General features: G+C 48.5%; 1 protein-coding gene across 6 annotated transcripts in view; it reads left to right on the top strand.

Moving 5' to 3' along the window:
- The window catches only part of DOK4 (docking protein 4), a 60,540-nt gene extending 34,862 nt beyond the window's left edge, over positions 1-25,678 (top strand). For 3 of the 6 annotated variants that reach the window (XM_028739305.2, XM_028739307.2, XM_028739306.2), the window contains exons 3-9: positions 9,984-10,091; positions 12,241-12,355; positions 12,520-12,639; positions 13,446-13,635; positions 19,134-19,275; positions 20,631-20,754; positions 24,475-25,678. In XM_028739305.2, the coding sequence (XP_028595138.2) occupies positions 9,984-10,091; positions 12,241-12,355; positions 12,520-12,639; positions 13,446-13,635; positions 19,134-19,275; positions 20,631-20,754; positions 24,475-24,602 (927 nt within the window). In that variant the 3' untranslated portion in view covers positions 24,603-25,678. Of the gene's footprint in view, positions 1-9,983; positions 10,092-12,240; positions 12,356-12,519; positions 12,640-13,445; positions 13,636-19,133; positions 19,276-20,630; positions 20,755-24,448 lie in introns of all 6 variants that reach the window. The other 3 variants (XM_028739310.2, XM_028739311.2, XM_028739309.2) reach the window with 3 other exon arrangements.
- Positions 25,679-26,032: the final 354 nt, after the last annotated feature.

Below are 26,032 nucleotides of genomic sequence, written 5' to 3'. Positions count from 1 at the left end.
CCTCTGCAGACCTGTGAGTTGGCCTGACTTGCCCAAGGCAACCTTCATGGATGACCAAGTATTTGACCCTGGTGTGCTGGCTGCCCGGGGCTGATGGGAATTGTAGTTTCAAATAGCTAGTGGGACCAGGTTGGTGAAGGCTGCACTAGCCCTTAAGATCCACTGCAATATCTACTTTATTTCTTATTACAGCCTTTTGGTTTACCTGCCAGAGCCTTGGTGGGTGGAATCCTTGTTGAGGAGCAAATCCAGATGGAAAATGGTGGCTTATGACTTGGAGCCAAATACTTAAGCACACCTCTTGAGCTATACATTCATATACAAGTTCACATCCACATCTGAGTCACTGCAGATCAGGGTTTCTAACATAGAGAGCTAAAACTGGCCAGGTTTGGCCAAAAAGCTGGTCAGCAGCTTCCATTTAATGTTCATGTGAGGAACCTGAGAGACCAAGAGGAAAGCCTTTTGTACAAAGCTGGCCATAGCAGAGCATTTATTTTTGTTGCTGTTGTTGTCGTCACTTTTTTCTTGCCATGGCAACTCTAGAGGAAGTTACCACCCCCAGCCCCAACCCCCACAGACATACATTAAAAACAAGTGTGGGGAAAAATATATTAAAAACATACCACCCATTCTAAAAGCCCAATTTTATCCACTAATTTCAAAACTGCACTGGTTTTGGGGGTGGGGGCGTTCTGGGAATCCCTGAGCAATGCCAGCTATGAGGCTGCTAATTAGTTCATAAGTTCACTGATAACAATGAATGGATACCAGCTGGAAATACAGTAACAGGCAAACTTTGCAGTCTCAAAGCTTTTAGCTGTGTTTACTAAATACAAGTAAAGCAAAGCAAGCTAAATTAGATTGCTCTCAAGGGCTTCAGAAAGTTTCCCAGCGTAGATTGAAAATTTTCCAATCAGATTGTCATATACAAATTTCTCAAATTCGCATAGGGAAATTCAATTCCCCCCCCCTTAAAAAAATCTGCATTGCTGCCTTTGAGGGAATGTATGGAGACAGTTGTGCAAATATCTACATAATGTCTTTTGTTGGGGGTTTGAAATCTGGCATCTCCCCACCCCACCCCACCCCCAATTCCTCCGTGCAACTTTTTGTCAGTGAATATGGCTGTGGAAAGAAGGCTGGGGTTCATTAAAAGAAAATGTGTGCATGTACATAGGGATGGGGTGGGGGGATGGAACAGGCATGCATGGACAGCAAGATAGGAATGGAGGCCCTCGCCATGTCTGCTCTTCATTCTGGTTATTGCAATCCATATCTGTGTAGGCCATAGCTGGCCCCGGGCATTTTTCTGCCTGAGACAAAGGGCATGATGCCTCTCTGCCCCACTTTCCACATACAGAAGCCCACTGGACAGGCTGTTAAATCTTATTTATTTCAATTAAGTTTGTATTAGTTTTCAGATAGTTCAGTTGCAGCATATTATCAAACAAACAAGCAAACGGTAATAATAAATAATAACCAGATCAGATACTCTGTATCGTGCCAAGGGAAATTTATCACGGCATTCAGCTTACATTCCATCTCTAAATGTATTAGCCACATTTGTTCATAAACAGGAGGAGATTCTTGACCGTATTGCTCCATACCTGAGAAAGAGATATTAAAAGTCGGACCAAAACCATCTTTCTTACTTAGGCCCTCCTGGTGATTCACATCTCTGGTGGGGGATGTGCTGAAGCACAATTTTGGCCTGTAGATTTTAAGGAACTACAGTGGTACTTCAGGTTAAGTACTTAATTTGTTCCGGAGGTCCATTCTTAACCTGAAACTGTTCTTAACCTGAAGCACCACTTTAGCTAATGGGGCCTCCTGCTGCCGCCACGCCGCCGGAGCACGATTTCTGTTCTCATCCTGAAGCAAAGTTCTTAACCTGAAGCACTATTTCTGGGTTAGCAGAGTCTGTAACCTGAAGCGTATGTAACCTGAAGCATATGTAACCTGAAGCATATGTAACCCGAGGTACCACTGTAAAACAAAATCTTAATGTTGTTCCAACCTCCCAGTTGGCACTTTTTTGATGGAGGCTAACCTAAACTTGATTATACCATTATTATTGATGGCAGCTAGAATGACTTGTGCACTTTAAAATTTAATTCCAGCACTAGTGAAGGGACTTGGATGGTCACACTTAGCAAACATAATTGCACCTGTATGCCTCACTTGTGCATTGGCCAAAAAAGAGGAAACAATTCTCTGCAAAAGAGGGCATAATGGGAATCAGATTTACATAACATTTGCATATGTTGACTTGTATGCACAGATTAATAGCGGATGGCGGATGGTGTGGAGGGGCAGCTTGACCTCGCTTGACCTCTGGGTGGTTGTGTCACTGCTGCTTCCTGGGAGGTAGAAGGGGGAGGCAAGCACTTCCCTTCCTCTACCTCCTCTCAAGCAGCCGCAACATGGCCACCCAGAGGTCAGGTGACATAGATACACATTTAGGAATAATGTCTATAATTTACATAGTAATGCAGTACATCTCACTGTAGTGTGGAAGACACTGACTCGGTGACCAATGTGTCTGATGTCCAGGGAATGATTATATAGTAGGACACATGGCCACCCTCAAAGGGATGGATTCTCCCACTGTACAGGAGGCAGCAGATACAGTGGTACCTCTGGTTAAGAACTTAATTTGTTCTGGAGGTCCATTCTTAACCTGAAACTGTTCTTAACCTGAGGTACCACTTTAGCTTATGGGGCCTGCTGCGCCACCACTGCACAATTTCTGCTCTCATCCTGAAGCAAAGTTCCTAACCCGAGGTACTATTTCTGGGTTAGCGGAGTCTGTAACCTGAAGCGTATGTAACCTGAAGCGTCTGTAACCCGAGGTACCACTGTATAGCTTAGGAGATACAGTAGGGCAGGCTACGTTGTGCACACAGTTGCGCCCTCCAGGAGAGGAGAACAACAAGGGGGCTCAGGAGGAATGGCCAGTAAGTGGTCGCTCTTCCCCCTGACCCCCTAACATTGGCTGTCTGAAGTTACCACAGCCAGTGTGGTGTAGTGGTTAAGAGCAGTAGACTTGTAATCTGGGGAACGGGGTTCGCGTCCCCGCTCCTCCACATGCAGCTGCTGGGTGACCTTGGCCTAGTCACACTTCTTTGAAGTCTCTCAGCCCCACTCACCTCACAGAGTGTTTGTTGTGGGGGAGGAAGGGAAAGGAGAATGTTAGCCGCTTTGAGACTCCTTCGGGTAGTGATAAAGCAGGATATCAAATCCAAATTCCTCCTCCTCCTCTTCTTCTTCTTCTTCTTCTTCTTCTTCTTCTTCTTCTTCTTCTTCTTCTTCCCAACGGTAGGGCTGGCCCTGATCTTTCACAAATGAATGCATCAGTGTTTTCTTTTTGCAAGGCATCATTTGGCAGAGATAGCTATTTGCATCCAGCTCTTTTTTTTTTCAGGGGGAGGAAACCTAACATGGGACTCCAGCCCCAAATCATCTTCTTCTGCCCACCTAGCAGACAAGAAAATAGCCCTTGGTCTTCCAAACTTTATCTCTTGCTGCAACCCTCAAAAACTGTATTTCTTTATGAATAGCAGTCCAATCAAGTATTATTATTTTTTAATTTAATCTCATTGGTTTCAACAAGACAGAGAGCTAAGCATGTGCTGTTTTACAGGAGGGATTCAGCTGCATAATGGGAATTTAGGTTTGCACAATTAAAGGGGATTAAAGCTTCCTGATGGAACAAATCCACTTAAGAAGAAGAAGAAAATGGGCAGGGGAAAACGCTAAAAAAAAGCTGCAGGGGGAGATAATTATGGACATGGGAAGACGTCTGATGTCCATGCAAACAAATCAGAACAAATGCTCCAGAAAGAGTGGGCATCATATTAATAATAATAATAATAATAATAATAATAATAATAATAATAAATTAAATTTATATACTGCTGTATACCCACAGGTCTCAGGGCGGTTCACAGGATAAGGATGGTTCTATAATAGTAGGGAAGAGAGAGAGCAGAGTCTGATTGTGGACCACCCTCCGCTTTAGCTTTATTTAGATAACAGGTGAAAAGGAACCACTAGCACTGTGAAGACCTCCCTCGTTCTCTTAGAATGGCAAATGGCGCCTACCTGAGAGGTGACGGAACTGAGTTTCCAGTGAGTTCCGGCTGAAAAAAAGCCCTGCTTGCAACATTGTGGTGGGGATTAAGTGAGGAGCAGGGAGAACCGTGTATGCCACCTCGAGTTTCTTGCAGAAAAAGGTGGGTCGGGAATGCGATAAATAAATACTAAATAAATAAATATTAAACTGTGAGAGTCTTGCATTCTGAGGCGAGAAAGACCAGGAAATAGCCAGAGCTGCTCAGCTTCCTGCATGGCCCTGTCCACATCGTGCTCCTTTGTAGTGATGACCTGTGGGGGGGTGGGGACTTTGCCTGTAGCCCCTCCAAGCCTCACAGGAGGCGGGTGCTATAGGCTTTGAAGCCCCTGTCTGGGCCTGCCTCCCTTAGGCTGCTCTGTGGTGGAGATGCTTCCTTTGAAGAGCAGACCCTCCTTTGAAAGCGCCAGGGATGTGCTGGAGGTGGGCCGTGTGGAACGTGTGTTCAGGAAGCCACGCTACATGCCGAGCAGGCGCTGGGCTCCCAGGGGGCTCGTTAGGTATCTGCCAGAACAGCAGAGGAGCATTGCTCTCCCCTCTTCAAGGCAGCCCAGCGAACGCAGCCATTTTGCACAGGGCTTCCTCCCCACGGAAGACGCCGTTGGCTGACATCCACCATGGTTCCCCCTGCTCCGGAATGTTTTGCGGGAGGAACAACGACCCTTGTGGGCTGGAATAGCTGGTCAGCCAAAATGTCTAGAGCTCCACTGCGGAGAGTAGTTGGGGCGGAGGCAATTTCCTCGTCAAGAATCCAGGCCAGCCAATGTGAGGTGGTGCATAATTAATGTATGGAATTAATTGCCTCAAGTAGTAGCCTCTGCCTGAAGGCCGGTCCAAGCATTGTGAGGCTCCCTCATCTGTACTGCAGAAAGGTAGTACAGTCATACCTTGGGTTGAAGTTGCTTCAGGTTGAGCGCTTTCAGGTTGCGCTCCGCGGTGACCTGGAAGTAACGGAACGCGTTACTTCTGGGTTTCGCCGCTTGCGCAAGCGCAGACTGTCAAAATGACGTCACGCGCATGCACAGAAGCAATGAATCATGACCTGCGCACGCACAGACGTGGGTTGCGTTCGCTTCTGGATGCGAACGGGGCTCCGGAATGGATCCCGTTCGTATTCAGAGGTAACACTGTAATGTTACTGTAATGTTTCTGAGAGAAAATGCTTCTTCACAAGGCGCATCATTAAACTACGGAACTCCCTCCTGCAGGAGGCAGTGATTGCCACCAGCCTAGATGGCTTTGAGGATCAGAAGAATTCGTGGAGGAGAGGGCTATCGATAGTTACTAGCCACAATGGCTCTGCTCTGCCTCCACAGTCAGAGACGGCAGTGCTTCTGAATGCCCGTTGCTGGAAGCTGCAGGCAGGGAGAGGGCTCTTGTGCTCAGGTCCTGCTCGCAGTTTTCCCCCAGGCATCTTGTTGGCCACTGTGAGAGCAGGATGCTGGACTTTGTGGGCCATTGGTCTCATTCAGCAGGCTCTTCTTATGTTCTTCGTGTAGATATCACCGAGCCTAATGCATTTGCTTGGTATAAAGCAAGGTACGAGCTTCATTCCTGTTCCTCGCCCTCCACCCCCTTTTGCCTGGCGCTGCAGTTGCTGGAGGAGACAGATCCCCATTAGCCTGCCTCTTAAACTGCAGGAGAGCTGGGGCTGTGCACTGTATAAATTCATGCTAATAACACAAGAGAAGGAAGATGGGAGGTGGGAGAAAAGAGGCCAGCACTGAGCAAGGAGGCGGGCAAGGCCAGGCTGCCTTTCCCACCCTGCAAATCGTGTGGTGAGCTGAGTCTGGGCAGGATCAGGTGTGCAGCAAAGGGCCCTGGAACCACCCAGGGCAGGTGACCCGCTAGATGGAAATGGGAAATGGGGTGGGTGAGGCCCTCTGAGGTGCCCACACCACTGCTGCAGCCCATCACTGCTCCTTCTGCTGGTAATTAAGTGGCGGCGCTGTAATTAACACTGGCATTGTGACAGGTAGGGGAGTCCCAAGGGAGGCAGGAGGGCAGGGAGGGAGCTGTTAGGCAGGAGCTGTTTTTCCTTCTCTGCTCCCCCCGCCCCAGCTGCTGGGAAGGACTTGCTCATTTGGAGGCAGCCCCTTCCTCTCTCTCTCTCCCAGAAGAGCAGCAGCATTGCTGTGCGGGTGCAGAGAGAAAATGGGATTCGTCGTCGGCACAGCAGCGATTTCCCCAGCTTTCGGATACGCCGCTGCAGAGATGGAAAGGGCTACTTGCTCTGGTTGCATTCCTGGCTCCCATTAGCTGTTGGGGATGATGGCGTAGGAGGGGGACTTCACCTGCTTGTAGGGCCTCTCAAACACACTGGATCGTTGGCCGGCCACTCTCCTTCCCTGGCTGCATGCTCTGGGCCACATCACTGCTCTGTGGAATGATATCTGAGGTGTAAAATGCAGCAGAGCCCACAAACGCTCTGCCCAGGAATACTCAGAAGAGTCAGAACAGTAATTAAAAAGCAGGCAACACACCTTTGAGAGCCTTTCTCTTAACCTTGAGCAACTGCAACCAACCCCACAGCCCCAGGGCTCTGGTTGTTGGTTCACTGGGCAGATGGGCCCCTGGCATCCCTTGTTAGAAATTGACCACTGATCATACTGCTCTCTCCATGGTGTGGACTGGTGAGCAGGCTAAGGCCCTGTCCAGGGCAGAGTTGCTAGTACAGGCTGACATCCTTCCCCTGGAGGGCAGCCATTTACCCAAAGATGGCATCCTTTGCTGTTTCAGCGTGACTGTGGCCATGCAGGTTAACTTGCTTGACTTCGTGGTGTCGGTTCCAGAAAAATTCATGTGTGAGTAGAGGCCAAACAGTGATTCTTGAGCTGCTCCAGAGTCTCTGCCCAGGGCTGTAGGTTTACCTTAGCTTGGCAAAATTGCACATAATAAATGCAGAATGGGATGTTGGCCACTGAATTCCACTATCCAATAATTTCAAGCCACCTCCCACCATTGGAAGCTATTTTGACATTCATTCATTCATTCATTCATTCATTCATTCATTAATTAATTAATTATTATAATTACTACTATTATTTAGTCAGTGAGGCAGAGCATTGTACAGAGCAGTGGTGTCATGGCATGCTTTTCCCAACCTCAATGCTTCCAGATGTTGTTCTAATACGGGTCCCATCATCAGCCGCAGCCAGCATCTGGAGGCCACCAGGCTGGGAGAGGCTGAATTAGATGGTCCAAGGAAGACACTGAGGGGAGGAAAGACGGCACTGGGAGGTCTGAACATCTGGTGATGTCTACATCCACACTTAACCAGGAGTCTGATCTTAGAGGGGCATTTTTAGTGAATGCTAAGACATGCACTTTACATGGGAGCTGCCTTTGAAGAAAGTGGAAACATATTTGGGGGCAAAGTGTGGCTGCCAGAGGTGCTGGCTATAGCAAGTTGATCGAATCACGTTATGATTCCAGTCTTAGTCCTGACCAGCTACATTAAATTGAGCCTGGGAAACAAATTAATAACCAATGTGTTCTTGTTGTTTTGAAAATGCTTTCCCATTTAAAACAAAAACCACACTTAAACACCCCAGGTTGCTTACATCCTATAGGCTTGGCCTTTATTGTATGTCTCCCTCCATGCAAAGTCCACTTCAGGGGCCCCTTTCTAAGTCCCCATCAGATGTGACTTGGGTCTTTCACAGTGGTGGTGTTCATAGTTTGAACAGCTTTCATAGGGCTGGTTGCCTGACTCTGTTGTGGCTTTTTGCATTTTGAGAGCAAGCAAATATTATCTGATTTCAGCCTCTGCTGGGCACTGCTTCTGCTTTGTTTAATTTTACAATTTTACTGAATATTCATTTATTGCATGTTTCAAAGGTGACCCTGACTCCGTATTTAAAAGAAGTATAAATGCTATGACTAAATTCACAAAGTCTGCAGCAGTCACCTCAGTGTATCTCTGAGAGGAATCTTTGCAGACGCACACAGTTTTGGTAGGACAGCTCTCCAGAGCTGTGCCTCTCAGTCTTCTCTCTGCTGAGTCCAGCTCCTTGCTGTTGTCTCGTGTGTGGGATGACTGTTCCCTTTATTCCTTCCTCCGGCTCCTAGGCCCCAGTCTAATTAGTCTGCATCTGCCATCTGCTGACTTGGAGACCTGAACCACTGGCGATCTGTATCCAGCCATCATTCACCGGGGTTGTCCTTTGTTGTGAGCTCTGCCTCAGGGTCTGCTGTCCCCCAGGACAAACCTTCAGATCCCCTTCCTGTTGGGAATGAGGCTTCTCCTGGGCTCATGACTTCCTCCAGAGCCTTTGTTGTCTTCCCTCTTCTTCCACGCTGGCTGGCCTTCGTCCTTATCTCCACACTCGCCCAGCCTGAGCGTCACCTCTTCCTCCCTCACGCACCTTGCCTCTGAAACATCTCTCCTTCCCCTTTGTCCAGATGGACAGTAATGCTTCCAATGCAGGCATCAGAGGCTTAGGCCACATATGCACCAATTAGGTAAAGCACTATGATAATACTTTAAACCATCATGGCTCCCCCCCCCCCAAAGAATTCTGGGAAGTGTAGTTTGTTAAGCGGATGAGAGTTCTTAGAAGATCCTTATTCCTCTTCCAGAGCAACAATTCCTAGAGTTTCCTGGGAAGAAGACGTATTGATTATTAAACCATTCTGAGTACTGTAGCTCTGTGGAAAGGAATAGGGGTCTCCTAAGGATTCTTAGAGCTGTCATTTGTTAAGGGTGCTGAAAATTGTTGGGAAACCTTTGTTTCCCTCCCAAAGTTACAATTCCCAAAGTTTCCTAGGAAAACTGTTAAACCACTCTGAACATTATTTTCAGGAGAGGTTAAATTCCAGAGTCCACTAGAGGATGGTGCAGTGCACTGTGTTATTTTGTTTTTTTGGCAGGGTGTATGGAAGATTTGGTGGTATTCATTCTCTGTGCATTGTTACTTCATATATTTGACAGCTTTTGGAAATATTTGACTGATCAGTGAACTAGTTTTAATCTAACAAATGCCAGCACTGATTTTGGGTGCCTTCGGGCTGTCACAATGCCTTCAACAATAAACCAGCTCTGTTCTTTATAGGAACAATCTGCAGCAGAGAGGTGGTCGGTCATAATGTATCGTCTGTATCTTCTGCAGTCTGTGACTAGTTCCTCATTATGGAGTTAACTAGTACTAGATGCAATTGCAACAATATTCACGTTATTGGGTATCAATGGATTGCATGGGACCTCCAAAGGCACCTTTTTATTGCACATTCATGATGATTTGTGCTCATGATGCTATCAGGGCAGTCACACGTGACCCCATTTTCAATACTCTTTGTTCCAGCAAATGTTTTGGAGCAAAGATACTGCTTCATTTCCAATCCGAGCATATGCTGTATTTTCCTGCTGAAATCCCCATAATCGTTTGGACCAGAGAGGTTCTCGGTTTGGGGGTGGGGGGTTGTCCTGCTTTTGTTCTGCTGTAGCCCCTCAGGGTGGCAATAATGCAGTGGCACTGGGAAAGTATTGCAGAACATCTACAGAGGAGAATAAATGCACCGCATGCCCTATTATTGCGTTGATAATATGCTGCCGAACACAACCACAATAAAACTCTAACGATCCTTTGGAGGTAAAATGGAGGGGAGGCTGATGCATATGCCTCTCCCTCCCTATTTTATCCTCACCACAACCCTGTCAGGTAGGTTAGCTTAGGGCTGAGAGTCTGTCATTGGCCCAAGGTCACCCAGTGAGCTTCCTCACCAAGTTGACAGCACAGAGAGGGTTGGGCTGATTCACTTGTGTTCATGTAGGTGGGTGTTTTATCCTTTGGATAAGCAGGTCCCCTTCCCCTGGTGTTTACTTTCCTTCCTTCCTTCTCCCTCCCAGATATACCGGCGTTGTTGGCTCGTCTTCCGCAAATCTTCCAGCAAAGGCCCTCAGCGGCTGGAGAAATATCCGGACGAGAAGTCGGTGTGTTTGCGAGGATGTCCAAAGGTTAGCCCCAGTTCCTGATGTGATGGTGCTGTTGCTGCTCCGTGGGGGGAAAGGGGCTGGATAGAGCCTTGTGGGCAGAGGGATAGCTAATACCACAGAAGATAGAATCAGGATTCAGGATGGCCTTAATGGATTGAAGAATTTCAATTTCACTATGAATTTCAATAGGGCAAATGTAAGGTTTTACGCTTAGGCAGAAATAATCAGATGCACAAATACAAGATGTGGGACACCTGCTTGCCAGTAGTACATGTGAAAAGGAGCTAGGGGTCTTAGTAGAGCACAAGCTTAACATCAGTCAACAGTATGATGCAGCAGCAAAAAAAAGCTATTCTAGACTGCATCAAGTCTAGTAAGAGTACTGCTCTAGTCTGCCTTGGTTAGACCCCACCTGAAGTTCTGTGTCCAGTTTTGGGCACCACAACTTAAGAAGGATATTGGCAAACTAGAACATGTGCAGAAGAAGGTGACCAGGAGGCTCAAAGGTCTGGAAATCAAGCCTTAGGAGGAGCCGTTGAGGGAGCTGGGGATGTTTAGCCTGCAGAAGTACAGCCTGAGAGATGATAGGATGCCCATCACCAAACATCTAAAAGTCTGTTGCATGGATGATGGAGCAAGCTTGCTTTCTGCTGCTCCAGAGAATAGAACCCAAACCAATGGATTCAAATGACAAGAAAATGAGATTCTGACTATGGCTTAGGAAGAACGTTTTGACGGTAAGAGCTGTTTGACAGTGGGATTGACTGCTTTGGAAGGTGGTGGACTCTCTTTCATTGGAAGTTTGTAAGCAGGGTTTAGGTGGCCACCTGACAGGGATTCTTGAGCTGTGCTTTCTGCATTGCAGGGAGTTGGACTGGATGACCTTTGGGCTCCCTTCCAACTCTACAATTCTGATTCTTGGTCAGCATCTCGTACTTTCCTCCTTTGGGGAGGCTGGGGGGTGGGCAACCACCTACGCAGAGCCAGCTTGCAGTTTGCCTGCTCTAGTGATGAAGATTGGCCACCGTTTCCTAGTTCGGCGACATTCTCATTATCCTTAAATGCCTCCCCAGGGCACTCTTGTGGTCTGTGTGACATTGCGTGCTGGAAAAAAACGTCCCTGCCCAAGGGAGTCATTGTGGCAAAAATAAACCTGTTTATGTTCTAGAAGCAGAACACAGTCCTCCTGCTTGAGTTCTCTCGCTGGCCATCCTTTCCACTCTTTCACCCAACCTCCTGGGCCTTCCTCTCCTCACCACCTTAGGCACCCAGTGCAAGACCCAGTTCCACCACTCATACGCCCTGCTGCCCATCTCAATCCTCTAAGGCTCCTGGAAAATGGAGGTGAACAGCCAGGGCACCTGCGCAGCTCTCTGGACCAATGAATGCCCCTCCCCTCAACAATGACATCCTTCTCTCTTTACGCAGGGTACCCAAGGAGGTCGAGGCTGCTTGAGACACTTCTGAGTTGCCATATCCCACCTCTTTAAGGGGGATTGCTGTCTCAGAGTCCTCTGTCCAGAGAGTCTCTTTCCCAACCACCGGCATAAATGAGTAACTTCTGGAATTGCTGGTGAATGAAGCCACCCTCCCCATTGGCTTCTCCCTACAAAACAGCTTTTGCTCTCCCATCTAAGCTGCTGCACAACTCCCTGTACAGGAGTTGGGAAGTATTCTTTTGAACATCAGGGGTGGGCAACATTTTTCAGGCTGAAGGCAAGCTTTCGGGGTCCCCAAGTCAGTGGTGGGGCCAGAGATTTAAAAAAAGAGGATGGAGCAAAACTTGCAGTTTGGAAAGCGCTGGGGAAATGCATTGAAAAGTGCACCACACATTCCAGCATTGCGTTAAGTCAGAGGTCTATATGTGCTTGCACACACACACAGCCTCCAGCTAGCTAAGCAAGAGGCATTATCACAGTTCAAGAACAAATTCCCAGCCAAGAGAAATCACTCTAGGAGAGTGTGAAGCAGGAGCAGGGGGCTAGGGAGACTCCTGAAGCTTTATAAAGAGTCCTGCATTGAGACCTGGGCCCAAGTTTCCCCCCTCCTGCTCCGCATGGAGCTGCCCCGGTGTTCTTGGGTAGAGAGCCAGGGATCCCTTTCCTCTTCTCTGCAGACGAAGGTGGGCTGTAGGGAGGTGCTCCCCTTAAGGCGTGTGGCTCTCCTGCAGGTCACCGAGATAAGCAACGTGAAATGCATCACGAGGCTACCAAAGGAGACTAAGCGGCAGGCCGTGGCCATCATCTTCACCGACGACTCGGCTCGGACGTTCACCTGTGAATCTGGTAGGAGCCCCGCTGTGGGATTTATGGGGGTGTTTGTGAGCAGCAGCGTGCGGGCGCATTCTACGAGGCTGCAATCCACTGGCAAGTGTATGTGTGTTGTGTTGAACTGAATGGCAATGGGGCTGAATGCTGGACCCTAACTGAGGGCGCTTCCCATCTTGCAGAGCTGGAGGCTGAGGAGTGGTACAAAACTCTGTCCATCGAGTGCCTGGGGGCACGGCTCAACGACATCAGCCTGGGAGAGCCAGATCTGCTGGCACCTGGAGTGCAGTGTGAGCAGACAGGTAAGGGGGCAGGCTGTCCTGAATCTGCTGTGGTGGTGGGGTGGCCGGGGAATGAGGGTGGTGGAAGGACTGACTGGAGAAACAAATGGCCTGTTATTATTTATTGATCTTATTAGCCGTTCTTTCTCTCTCTCTTTTTTTCCCCCTCCCAAAAGTAACTTGAAGCAATAAAGATATAACCCATACTTTGAAACCAGCCCAAAATGAAACACAGGAAGATCTAAAACTCATCCACATTTTTTTAAAGGCAGGACTGAAAAATCTCACCTGCCTTAGGAGGCCCCAGATAGCCAAAAGCCTGGGGGAAAGTGGGGGGGGGGAGAGAAATGTATTTACCTGGTGCCTAAAGATATGCAATGGTGCCACCAGGTGAGCCCCTCTAGGGAGAGCATTCCACAAGCAGGGAGCCAGGCATGGCAGTGCAGAGAGCAGCTTCTTGAGATGGGCATTGCAGGCACTGCTGCCCAGGGCAAGAGCAGCGATACCTGGAGGAAGCCCTGGACACTGAGCCAGGGCATGGGGATGCAGCCAACAGCAGCCCTGTCAAAGTGTGGGACCTCTGTGCGGTGTTGGGGTTTAAGCTACAGATTGTGGCCAGGGAGTACATGGCGAGGCTACATTTAGGCTTAGGAGGCAGCTAATTGGAGCCACAAACATCGAGCCCAAGAGGTGGCAGACTGGTGAGTTTTGCTGTTGCTCAAGCAAAATCTTGGGAAGGAGACAGATTGGAGGGTGGCAAAGGGGTGGTGTGAAGCAGAGAAGGTGCCAGCAAGCCTGGCTCAGCAGCGCCTCTTTCTCCCCCGCAGATCGCTTCAACGTCTTCCTCCTGCCTTGCCCCAACCTGGACATCTACGGCGAGTGCAAGTTGCAGATCACACACCAGAACATTTACCTCTGGGACATGCACAACCCCCGCATCAAGCTCGTCTCCTGGCCCCTGTGCTCGCTGCGACGCTACGGGCGAGATGCCACGCGGTTCACCTTTGAGGCTGGCCGGTATGCATGCAGGGACGTGTGACCCAGAGGGCTTGCAGCGCCGTGCTGGTTGTGGGAGTGTGTGTATTCTGAAACTTGGGAATAATTTAAAGTATCAGTCCAGCTCTGCACAGTGGCCATCACCACTGAGAATTGGCGCTGTGAAGCACATCACATTAGATGACTTAGGGCCATCCACAGTATTTCAGCTTAACCTACCTGTAAGGAAAGATCTCGAGATTTTTGTGAAAGAGGCTGGATTTCTTATTTATTTGTTTCTTTTCAAGGTTTGTACCCCATGCTTTAGCAAAAAGAGGCTCCTAGAATTGCTTGCAGATCAACAAAATGGAAGGCTTTTGCAATCTGAAAGGCAGGATACAAAAGGAAAGAGGCCGGGGAGGGAGAAGGGGGAAAAGAAAATCCAGTCACCACTCCTTACAAAGTTCTTATAATGACCTGCTGAGACTGAAACCGGTCAGAAATGGATATAAGGTGGTAGCAGTCATAAAAATGAGGCAGACAGTGGATTGTTACCACATGTAGTTCTCTGGAGCTGCTAAGGGCATGCTTATTTCAGTTAGGGTTGTTGCTGGGCTTTGCAACTGGGTGAGAGTGATGAGGCAGATGAGAGATGCAGTCCAAAACATCTGGATTGCGGAAGGCTGCTTTGGGGCCTAAGAAAAACCCAAAGAGCAGTCCTCTTTCCCTTCAAATTGCCTCCACCCACTAGGCCACAGCCACTGGAAAGGGAAGGGAACTGGCCACAGGGAAGGCTGGAGGGCACTGAGGGGCTGGTTGGGCAGCATTGGGAGTGGGTCAGGCCTTCCCATGATTTCAGCTTTCCCCAAGGATTTTCTGAGAGGGAAATCCCCCAAACACTGAATCTATTCCAAAGCCATTTTCCAAGCTGATGTTTTCCACATGGATATTTTACTGGTATATAATCAAGATCTCCATAAAGCCTCGGGAGAGGCTGGCAGGACTTACTGTACTAAAAGGAAAGCAGGGGAAAAGGGAAAAAGTCAAGTCTGTGTGGATTCCCCCACCCCAAAGTGCACAGTGGAGGCTGGTCCATTTGGATGAATGGGGCATTGCCTCAGCAACCTCCATCTCCCTTCAGCCAGCCCCCACCTGCCTGCCTCCTTACCTACACAGAGCTACAATTTCCAGAGTTCCTTGGGAAGAGGGGTTGACCATTAATCCATTCCGAGAACTGTAGCTCTGTGAGGGGAATAGAGGTCCCCTAAAGGATGGACAGATGGACAGCATGTGCACCAGCCCTGTGACCCTGTGTGTGCTGGGCATACCCACTGCAACCATCCACCCTGGACTTCCCACGATGAACAGGAAGATCTGAAGAGAAGTTCTCTGTGGTCTTGGATGAACACACTGAAGTCTGAACCACAACCAGGAAGCCCACCTTGAAAAGCCTTCTAAGCACATTCATCCAAACACACATAGCCCCTTCAGAACTTCCTGATGCTTCAGCTCAGAGGTGCAGTGGGCACATTCCATTCCCCAAGTTGTGCCTCCCACATGCTTTCTGAATGCATGTAGAGAGGGCTTGTTCTTCCACATCCCCTCTACTCCCTTAGCCATGCCAATTGACTGGATGGTGTGGCAGAAGATCCAGGTTTAAGCCCTGGCTTCTCTAAGTGGGATGGGAAAGATCTGAAACACAAGAGAGCTGTTGCCAGTAAGTGCCAGCAATACTAATCTAGACAGGGCCAATGTGTAAAGCAGATTCCTATGTCCCCAAAGCCCCATATGGACTTTGCTTCCCAGAAGTGCTCTGTGCAGCCAGACAGGAATCCATATGGATGGATTTTCACATGCAGTGATTGTGGGTGGGTGGGGCAGGGGGAACAGCCCTGCAGTCCCCACTACAGCCATTCAATGAAGCCCAGTAATTTGTTCATCTCACTCCATGGCAGGATTTTAAACCCCAAAAAGCCTTTTCCCAGAAACTCTCGGACTTTTCCCTACCTTGTGAACTTTGCAAATTGATTTAGACCATCCCAGTCTGCACCTCTTAGCGACTCCAGCTAATTACCATCTACAAAGGAAAGAAATTTGATCTTTCCCTTTTATCCCAGACCTTCACTGACTCATTATGCCTGGCTTTTATAGAGAGATTAGAGGAACTCTTCCAACAAGCCCCGTCCCACCCTGCTCTGAGGCTGTGGAACAGCCTGTTCTGACAATAAAGCTGTTTGTTTCTTTGGCAGGGTAGTGGGGGAGAAGGGGAATAACCCACCCACTATACTATAAGGATGAAAAACTCCCAAGCCAGGCAGAGGTCCCATTCACCTCTTTCTTTCCCAGTGTGGGAGGATCTCAGATCTTTGCCATAGAGGGATAATTCACAACCCATTCAAAAGATTTATCCAGGTGCAATACTATTGCATCAGAGTGCCTCCAGACTCTTGGGACTTTGCAGCAGAGGCATAGCGTGGGTGGGGGCTCCAGCCCCGGGCACAATTTTTTGGGGGGGCACAAACAGGCTCCCCCACAGCAGGCTCCTTCATTGGAGCCTGGCTCAGAGTGAGAAGGAACTGTGCCTTAGCTGCGGCACTTATTCCTAGCCACAGCTCAGTGGGGAGGAGAGCAGGAGACTAGACGTCCTAGCATTGCCGTCTATCCTCCTCGGCCGTGGTGCGCCTTGTGCCCAGGGCAGTACGGGCACATGCTCCACAACTGCTTTGCAGGAAGGAATCGAGCACATACCAGAACTTTACGTTTGCATGTTTAAAATAGATTAAAGTGTTCCGTCACCCTAGCACAATAAATCCACTAAAAAAGCGGGGGGGTGGGGCGAAGAAAATCAATGCAGCCTGCAGGATCAGGCCATTGGCCCATCTAGTCCAGCATCCTGTTCCCACGGTGGCCAACCAGATGCCTGTGAGAAATCCACAAGCAGGATTTGTGTACAAGAGCCCTCTTCCCTCCTAGGTTTCCAGCAGCTGGTATCAGACATGCAGCCATTAACAGTGGAGGAAGTCCACCATTGTGGCTAGTAGCCACTGATAGCCTTTTCCTCCGTGAATTTGTCCAATCCTCTTTTAAAGCCACCCAAATTGGTGGCCATTACTGCCTCCTGCAGGAGTGAGTTCCAAAGTTTAACATTGTGCTGCATGAAGACGTAGTTCGTCTTATCTGCTGTGAATCTGGATGTCCACGAATTCTGGTGTTATGAGACAGGAAGGAAAACTTTTCTCTACCCGCTTTCTCCATGCCATGCATAATTTTATAAACGTCTGTCTGGTCAAAAACAGTCTTTGCGCTGTTTGGAAAGTGATGGGGAAGTGCATTGAATGCTGTGGGGAGAATGGATGACTACTGGAAAGGCGTGTAAAAACCCCACAAGCAAATCAGAATGAATATTCATTTTCATATAACCTCGCCGCAAACAAATCAGAAGGAAAGCTCAAAAAAGGTTCGATATAATCTAATCTCTAAATAAGCTTTGTGCAAGCAAATTGGGATGAGTGCTCAATAAAGAGGTTGTCTGGAGAGGCCTTCAGACTCCCTGGGCACCTTTGGGCAAATGCTAGACTGCAGTTCTTTCACATACAGCTCAGTGGAACTGTTTGCCTCAGAGCAAGCCATACTCTGTGCCGATGTCAATGCTAATCATGCTTAGCCCAAGCCACACAGTTTGCAAATCTGCTTCTAATCATATTTGCAAATGGTTGTTTGATGCTGATTATGGTTAGGGAAGATGCTGGGGCAGATGTAGTGCTAACTATAGTTAGCTCCAAAACAGAAGAGGAGCAATGCTTTCACGAGAGGGGGCAGGGTCAAAGGAGCAACTGAGCGAGCCTTCAAGATGTTCCCAGTCTCCCAGCCTTGGTGGAAACAGCACCAGGCTCAAAAAGAGGATGGACTCTGCTATCACCAGTCTCTATAAACCCCCAATCAACTTCATAAAATAATTTCAGCTGTCCTTGGTTCTTCAAATAGCCTTTGGCCCATTTTGCATGAAACACTCAGCCAAGCCATGGTTTAGTATGGATGAGCAAAGGTGTGGACTTCTACAAAGGAGATTGCAGCCAGAATGTTGGTTCCTCCCTGGCCATTTTTGCTGCTGCTGCTGCATTGCATCAAACCGTTGTTGGATTAGCCTGTCTGAGTTCAAGCTTGTGTTGTCTGAACACACACTTGTGGTTTAGCTCTCTCTGGCCAAACTATGAGCTGTAACCAAAGTGTGTCGTGTGGTTTACAGCTCGTTTGTCAGGGAGAACTGGACCTGAGCCCAGATTCAAACAATATGCTAAGCAAAACCATGGTTTAGCTTAGTTTAGCTTGGCAGCAGAATGACCAAGGAGGAGCTGAGTAGGTGCAATTTCCTAGCTGAGAGCCTGCCCATTTGTGCAATCTATCGTCTGGCTTCTAAGTCCGAGTTCTAAGAAGTAACAACAAATGAATTGTTTTAGTTACAGTTTCAGAAAGCACTGAGCAGTGTTTGCTATGGGATTGTGTTTGGATTACAGTGGATATAGGGTGGCCTTGTGTCCTAGTTTAGAGGACAGTCCTCTATTTGGAGGCATCCTCTACTTGCATGACTACCTGGTCCAAGTCCAGTTTTATGATGAGAGAACCAGAGAGACCAGTAACCCCCTGGTCTGCAGACTAAGCAGATCACCAGGTCACTGTCTTCCACAGTAGGGTGAGATGAAATGTATTTCTGCTTAATTCTACCTTTGCATGTAAAAGTTAGTATGTGCCATTCCTGTGGCCTCTTTTCTGGGGGTGCATTAGTGGGCAACTTCATTGCAGCCTGTGTGTGTTACACAGGGTCACAACTCCATGCTCCACACAAGTCATATGGGTAAGGAATGGATTGTAGCCCTGTCAGAGTTGATGAGATGGTGGAAGCAGGCAGGCGTGGATCAGTTGCTTGGGCTCAGAAGGCACTTTGTAGGAAGGACCTTTTGGTTGCAGGCACCAGACGTCAGCAGAGCACAGGAGAGCTCTGGCAAGCTACCACAGTCTCACAAGCCCTTAAAGCGCATCCCTTGGCTCCTTCCATACTTGAAATCTTTCCATTCCGCCTGGTCATTACAAGAACTCTGTAACTAAGAAATAGCTCCTAAGTGTTTTTCCTCCTCCCTCCCAATCCCTCTTCCTTTTGTGTCATGTCCTTTTGATTGCAAGCCTGAAGACAGAGCCTCTCTTAGCACTGGCATTTGTAAGCAGCTCCGCAATCCTTTTCCATCTGAAGAGTGGGATTAAAAAACTGTAAGCAAACACAAAAACAAAACAAAAAGCAAAATGTATTTGTGAAGCTCTTGTACTGGATTTTCAAGTGGGGCAGAGAGAAAGGGATGTAAGCATACATGTTTGTGAAGTCCATGCAGGAGTGAAGTGTAAACGGTGCAAGGGTGAGTTTGGGAGACGGGAAAACTACAGTATGAACAGCACCAATGGGGTGGAAGCAGCCGGTATGAGGTTTTTGCACCCCTTCACTGGGATTCCGCTTTTGACCTCTTGCTCTCTGTCGCCGCCCTTTTGCTTAGCAGGATGTGTGATGCCGGCGAAGGCCTGTATACCTTTCAGACCCAGGAGGGTGAGCAGATCTACCAGAGGGTCCACAGCGCCACCTTAGCCATTGCTGAACAGCACAAGCGCGTCCTTCTGGAGATGGAGAAGAATGTGAGGGTGAGCTCATGGCTGGAGGGGAGGTGGATGTGGGATGTAGGGGGCTTTCATCGCCTCTAGCCATCCCTTGGCACTGGGGATATGGAAGCGGGTGTCTCCAAAACAGCTGGTGCTTTGCAAGAACAGACCTGTACACATTCAGCATGCTCCAGCACAGAGGCAAGTGTGAAAGGGAGGTTGGTTGGTTGGTTGGTTGGTTGGATTATTTTATTTTGGAGCATTTGTGCTTGCCCCTCGGCCACACAGGCTCCCAGAGCAGTTTCTGTACAATCCCTACCCGTGTGCTTAACAAGCTAAAAGAATGAAGGGAAAGGAAGAGGAAGAGGAAAATCCAAATCAAAACTCAGGCACCAATTTCTAAACAGTTCCAGGAATTGGATGAAAGCTGATGGAACAAGCCACCTTCTTCCCATCTCTCCCCACTGAGGCAGCTTGGTGGAATGGCTGCCCCCTGGTGACCGTTGAAGGGAGAGGAGGCCTGGTGGGGCTAGTGGCTAGCCTGTCACAGCAGAGCTGACAGAGTGAGCTCTGCATCCCAGCTCTCCGCTGCAGGAATGGTTGCCCCCAGGCGGCAGTTGAGGGGATGCCTGGAGATTCCTTGATTCTTGTGACGCCTTTAAAACCTCAGCCCAAACACTTAAGTTCAGTTAGTCCACATTCACCCCATGCATTAAAGCAGTATCCTGCCTCTCTAAACAGCTGCCGTTTGTTGAGGGTGCTGAGAATGGTTAGGAGACCCTTATTCCCCTCTCAGAGCTACAATTCCCAGACAGTTCCTTTGAACAGGGATTGGTTGTTAAGATACTCTGAGAATTATAGCTCTGGGAGGGGATCAAGGGTGTCCTAGCAACTCTCTTCCCTTTTTACAAACTACAGCTCTCAGAATTCTTGTGGGGGAAACCATGGCAGTTTAAAGCTGTCCCGTAGTGCCTTAAATGTACGGTGACTTTGCCAGCCTGATGCCCTCCAGATGTAAAAGGTAAAGGGACCCCTGGACGACAAATCCCATGAGTTGGTGCGAATTGCAGTCCAAAACAACTGGAGGGGCCAGCTTGGCAAGACTGTGCCCCCACCCCTGGGGTCTCGTGAGGCTTTGAGAGGGGCGGCACCTTTCCATTTTGCCTCAGGCAGCGAAATGGGATGGGCTGTCCCTGCATAAAACATATGAAAGATAATTGGGTTCTGGACCACCTTCCAGACCCCAGTAATTTGTTCCAGCTTCCACCCCCTGCCAGTGTTGGCCCTATTATTATCTCAACTCTTCCCAGACTGCAGCATTCCTTACCTGCCAGTCTATCTCTCCCCTGTGCACAACTCTGATTCCTAAAATCTACACTCCCCCTCCTCTTTTCCAGCTGTTGAACAAGGGCACAGAGCATTACTCCTACCCCTGCACACCAACCACCATGTTGCCACGCAGCGCCTACTGGCACCACATCACTGGCTCGCAGAACATTGCCGAATCCTCAAACTACAGTGGTGAGTTTCTACTCTATAGTGGGGGGGGTGTGGATCTGGGCTTCCCCCAGAATTCAATTGTCCCATTGACTCCCCCCCACCCCCACCCCAAAATCTGCAGGCACTTGTGTTTCTGGAGCTGTGTAGGCTTTGGGGTGGGGGTGCAGGGAGTCAGCCGTTTCTCCTTATCTCTCCCCCACCCATCCCCAAAAGAAAATCTCCCAAAATCCAGCTCCTGCATTGGCTCCAACAAGCACCTCGTTGCATTACGTCTCTGTTCTGTGACCCTAAAGATTCCCAGGGTGCGCTAACAGAGCTGCAGCTGGTGTTCAGGGTTTGCGATTCAAATCTGGTACAGTTGCTGCTGGGTGTGTGTGTGTGTGTGTGTGTGTGTGTGTGTGTGTGTGTGTAGATTAAAATGGATTTGCAGGCCAGATCCAGCCTTTCGGCTGCCAACTGGCGATCCCTGGATTAAAGCTGCCCCTTTTTAAAAAGTTAAGATCTCGCTTTCTCGAGATCTTACAAAATCGCTGGTGGTTGAAGTTTCACTTTTTTGAAAAGGGCTCTGCATGTGTCATGTTGAATCAGAGCCTGCTTCCCTTGCTTTCAAGGAACTTAACTTCTTTCCTCCAGGGCTCTTCATCATGCAAAACAGCACAAAAAATTTGCTTCTGGAGTAGATCCTGAAATCTGTAACGCTGAGCTTAGACCTTTTTGTAAATAGGTTTTCACTGAAAGGCAGCTTTGCTTTAATCATCCTGCACCTTTTAAAACTTGAAAGGTATTAACTGGTGCCATTTTTAAAATTAGCTCTGATTAACATTTTTAATTTTATATGGGTTATTTTATGTTAATCACTCTGGGCTCTGTTGTGGTGGAAGGGCAGGATATGAAGCTAAGAAAGCAGAGAGGCTGCAATTTTGGTTGACCTGTGGCTTTCCAGATGTTCCCAGGATACAACACACATCATCCCTAACTATTGGCCATGGTGGCTTTGGGGGCTGATGGGAGTCCAGCAACCCCCAAAAGACACAGGCTAGCTACCCCAGCCACACAGGTGTACCTGGGAATAAGTCCTGCCAGACTGTGAGTGGCTCACCTCAGTGGAGACGTGTAGGATTGCACACTAAGCCATGTTTCTTATTTAAGTCATTTATAGCCTGCTTAGTATCAATAGATATGAAAGCAGTTCGAAGTATAAGTATGCAGCAGACACAATTTCAACAATTTAAGAAAAAAAGATAATGGAAGAGCATAGATAAACGATACAGCATAGTATCCATTCATTGATTCATTTCATTTGTAGCTCACCACCTTCTCCGAGTTGCTCAAGGTTGGCATACATGGTTCTCTGCCTCCTCATTTAATCTCCCAGCAACAACCCTATGGGGTAGGTCAGGCTGAGGGAAGACAGTGGCTGGCTCAAGGTCGCCCAGTGACGTTCATGGCCAAATAAGTTTTTTGTGGATTTAGGATGCCTCTACATATCAGAAAGCTGACAGGGCAACCCTCATTTAATGTCATGTTTTGATGCTGCTCTGCAGTCAATTATGTTAGATATTGTATTGGCATCTTAAAACACCATGGCCACAATCCAAAGAAAGTTAAGCACTTTTAAGCCCTATTGATTTGCACAGGGGGCCTTGAGCTCATCTCTAAATCTCTCTCTCTTGAAATCAATGGGACTGAAAAAAAGTGCTTCAACTTTGGCAAGATTGTGCCCAGTGGATTTGTGTCTTTATTTGGGATGTTTCTGTGCCGTCCTTCAGCCAAAACGGTGCTCTATCTTGTGGGTCGATTCATCTATGACATAGTGCTTCTCTAGCCCACAATTCCCTGGACAGTTTTACAAGTGCACACCACAATTCTTTTAGAATATCAGAATACACCAACAAAAAGGAATCAAAGATGGCCTGTGTTTAAACCAGTCTTTGCCAACCTGGCGGCCTCCAGCTGCTTTGGACTGCAACTCCCATCAGCCCCAGCTAGCATAGCTAAAACAGCCAGAGGGTACCAGGTTGACTAAGGCTGGTTAAAATGACAATATAATGAATAATCATAAAAATTGAAAGTTATGCAGCGCATGCAGAAGCATTCTGAATGCCTCAGATCCACTGAAATGAATGAACCTAAGTTAAGTCACCTCTGCTAATTTGACTGGGTCTCCTCTGAATAGGACTAACATCTCAGCATCTCAGATACTTTTGCAATGAACCTGTAAGATAAGCCAATACAGTGGTACCTCGCAAGACGAATGCCTCGCAAGACAAAAAAACTCACTAGACGAAAGGGTTTTTTGTTTTTTGAGCTGCTTCGCAAGACGATTTTCCCTATGGGCTTGCTTCACAAGACGGAAACGTCTTGCAAGTTTGTTTCCTTTTTCTTAACACCGTTAATACAGTTGCGACTTGACTTCGAGGAGCAACTCATGGTAGCCTTTTTTGAGGTTTTTAAAGACTTTGGTGATTTTTGAAGCTTTTCCAAAACTTTCCTGACACCGTGCTTTGCAAGACGAAAAAAATCGCAAGACGACAAAACTCGCGGAACGAATTAATTTCGTCTTGCGAGGCACCACTGTATTCATGGCAGAGCTGAGATTCAAGCCAGGGGCTTCTGGGGTCACAGCTTAAAAGGTAAAGGTAAAGGTACCCCTGCCCGTACGGGCCAGTCTTGACAGACTCTAGGGTTGTGCGCCCATCTCACTCAAGAGGCCGGGGGCCAGCGCTGTCCGGAGACACTTCCGGGTCACGTGGCCAGCGTGACATCGCTGCTCTGGCGAGCCAGAGCCGCACACGGAAACGCCGTTTACCTTCCCGCTGGTAAGCGGTCCCTATTTATCTACTTGCACCCGGGAGTGCTTTCGAACTGCTAGGTTGGCAGGCGCTGGGACCGAACAATGGGAGCGCACCCCGCTGCGGGGATTCGAACCACCGACCTTTCGATCAGCAAGCCCTAGGCGCTGAGGCTTTTACCCACAGCGCCACCCGCGTCCCTGGGGTCACAGCTTACGCTATGTCAAATAGCCTGACCTGCCAGTCAAATTGAAAGCCCTGTGTCAGAACATACATGGGTTTGTTGATCAGATTCACTTCCACCATCATTTGCTGTACAAATCTAGGGCACAACTTGCGCTTGGAATGCTTTGTGCGGTTCTGGTAGCCTCATCTAAAAGAGGATGTTGCAGAGTTTTAGAAAATGAACAGACAGAGAAGGGCAACTAACATTATGAAGGGAATGGAGCAACTCATCTATGAGGAAAGTTGACAATATTTGGGGCTTTTTTTCAGTAACGACAAAAGATGAATAGTGAAGGGAACATGATAGAAGTGTGTGAAAAAGTGGACAAAGGGAAACTGAATGTTGAAAGAACTTCTTCACATAGCTCATAGTTATCCTATGGAACTCACTCCCACAGGAGGCAGTGATGGCCACCAACTTAGATGGCTTTAAAGGAGCATTGGGCACATTCATGGAGGAGGAGGCTATTGATGGTACTTGTTGTGATAGCTATGCTCTGCCTCCACAGTCAGAGGCAGCGATGCTTCTGCATCCCAGTTGCTGGAAAGCACAGGAGAGGTATTTGCTCCTGCCTTTGAATCCTGCTTGCAGATCAGCCGCTGTGAGGACAGGATGCTGGACGAGATGGGCCGTGGGCCTGATCCAGCAGGCTCTTCTTGTGTCCTTCTTCTTAACGCCAATGCATTTCTCCAAACAGAGACGAGGTCTGCTCTCTGCCCACAGGTGACTCGTACTCGGGGCCCCAGGCCAGCTCAGAGACTGACCTCTTGAACCGTTTCATCTTGTTGAAGCCAAATGCTCCCAAAAGCGGGAAGAACGACAGCAAAGACTCCAGCTCGGCTTCACAGTGATGCAGCCCTGGGTGGAGGGAGAGACCCGGGCAGAGGGCCAGCTCAGCCCACAAGTGCTGTTGCTCAGCACCGAAGATTTTGTGGTCCAGTGCCTGCTCCCGCCTTTCCGGAAAGGGTTTGGGGGACAGCTTTTCAGCTACGGGGGGAGAGTCCGATGTTTGCACAGAGGCTGCCCCCATGGAGGATGTTCATAGCAGAGGATCTGAGCCCCGTCAGCCTGGAAGGAACTTCAGCCAAGCAGGCAAACTCCTACCAGGCCTGGGATGGAAGGAAGAGCCTGGATGTGAGGGGGAGGACTAGCTATATATTGTTAAAACTATTTTAAATATATAATATTGCTTGTGCATATTCTATATATCAAGAGATTCCCCCACCCCCTACAGGAATGCACATTTCTTAGCCATCCTGGCGAGATTTTTAAACGGACGGCGGGGTGGGTTGCCCTTTCCCTCTCTTCCGTTGGGACCGTGGCTACGAGTCCAAAGGGGAGAACTTTCAGGCGGACGGAAAAAAGTCTTCCCGAATGGTAGCCAAAGCACCAGGTTGTGCAGCAGAGGAAAAAAGCCACATGGGTCTCCTTGCGGCAGGTGGGGCTTGTTGCTGCTGACCCAGGACTTTCTGCAGAACAGCCTGGCAAAATCTTCTCTCGCTGGACTTCGGGAGGCCAGAAAACAACCCTTCCGTGCCACAGCAGTCCTTTTGCTGGCGACAGAAGTGTTTGTCCCTGAAAAAATTAATGATTTCATAGAATTGTGGAGTTTGAAGGGACCACCCCCGAGGGTCATCTAGTCCAACCCCCTATGATCTTTGGGAAGATTTGCAGATCTAAGAAAACAGAGCTTAGTTTCCACTTCTTTGAAAGGCTGACCAACACAGTTGACCTTTGTGGCAACGTCTCATGAGAAGGAGCTGCCACTTTCCTTTCCAGGTTGTGACTTCTGCACAAGCGTCCTTCCGAGGGATGCACAGGTGTGCTCTCTCTCTCTCTATATCTCAGTGTGGGCTGCTTGCTTTGAGCAGGCAAGGCCCGGAAGGTCTGCACTGGGCAGGCAGTGATGGTGTTTCACTCAGTCTGTGGATATTTATTGACAGCTCATTGCCTGCAAAGGGTTGGCTCACCATCCTTTTCCAACGTGGGTGCTAGATTATAGAAATATACGCACAAGCCTCCCCCAGACAAGGGCAGTTCCCCATGGATGTTTGCGGGTGGCGGGGCTGAAATAATTTGGGGCTGCCTTGTTTACCATTGGCTTGTCTTTGCTACATTCCACTAGAAAAGCTTCTCTCGCCCTTAGTTCCACCCCCAGTGATCTGCCCCAGTCTTCACCAACCCGGTGCCCTCCGGATGATTTGGACTACAACTTCCATCAGGCTGTGCTAACTGGGCCTGATGGAAGTTGTAGTGAAGGCTGGCCTGCCCACAAAGCAAA

The sequence above is a fragment of the Podarcis muralis genome, chromosome 7, assembly GCF_964188315.1.
Source record: "Podarcis muralis chromosome 7, rPodMur119.hap1.1, whole genome shotgun sequence".
Lineage (NCBI taxonomy): Eukaryota > Metazoa > Chordata > Lepidosauria > Squamata > Lacertidae > Podarcis > Podarcis muralis.
This window is presented reverse-complemented; position numbering and strand designations above follow the sequence as displayed.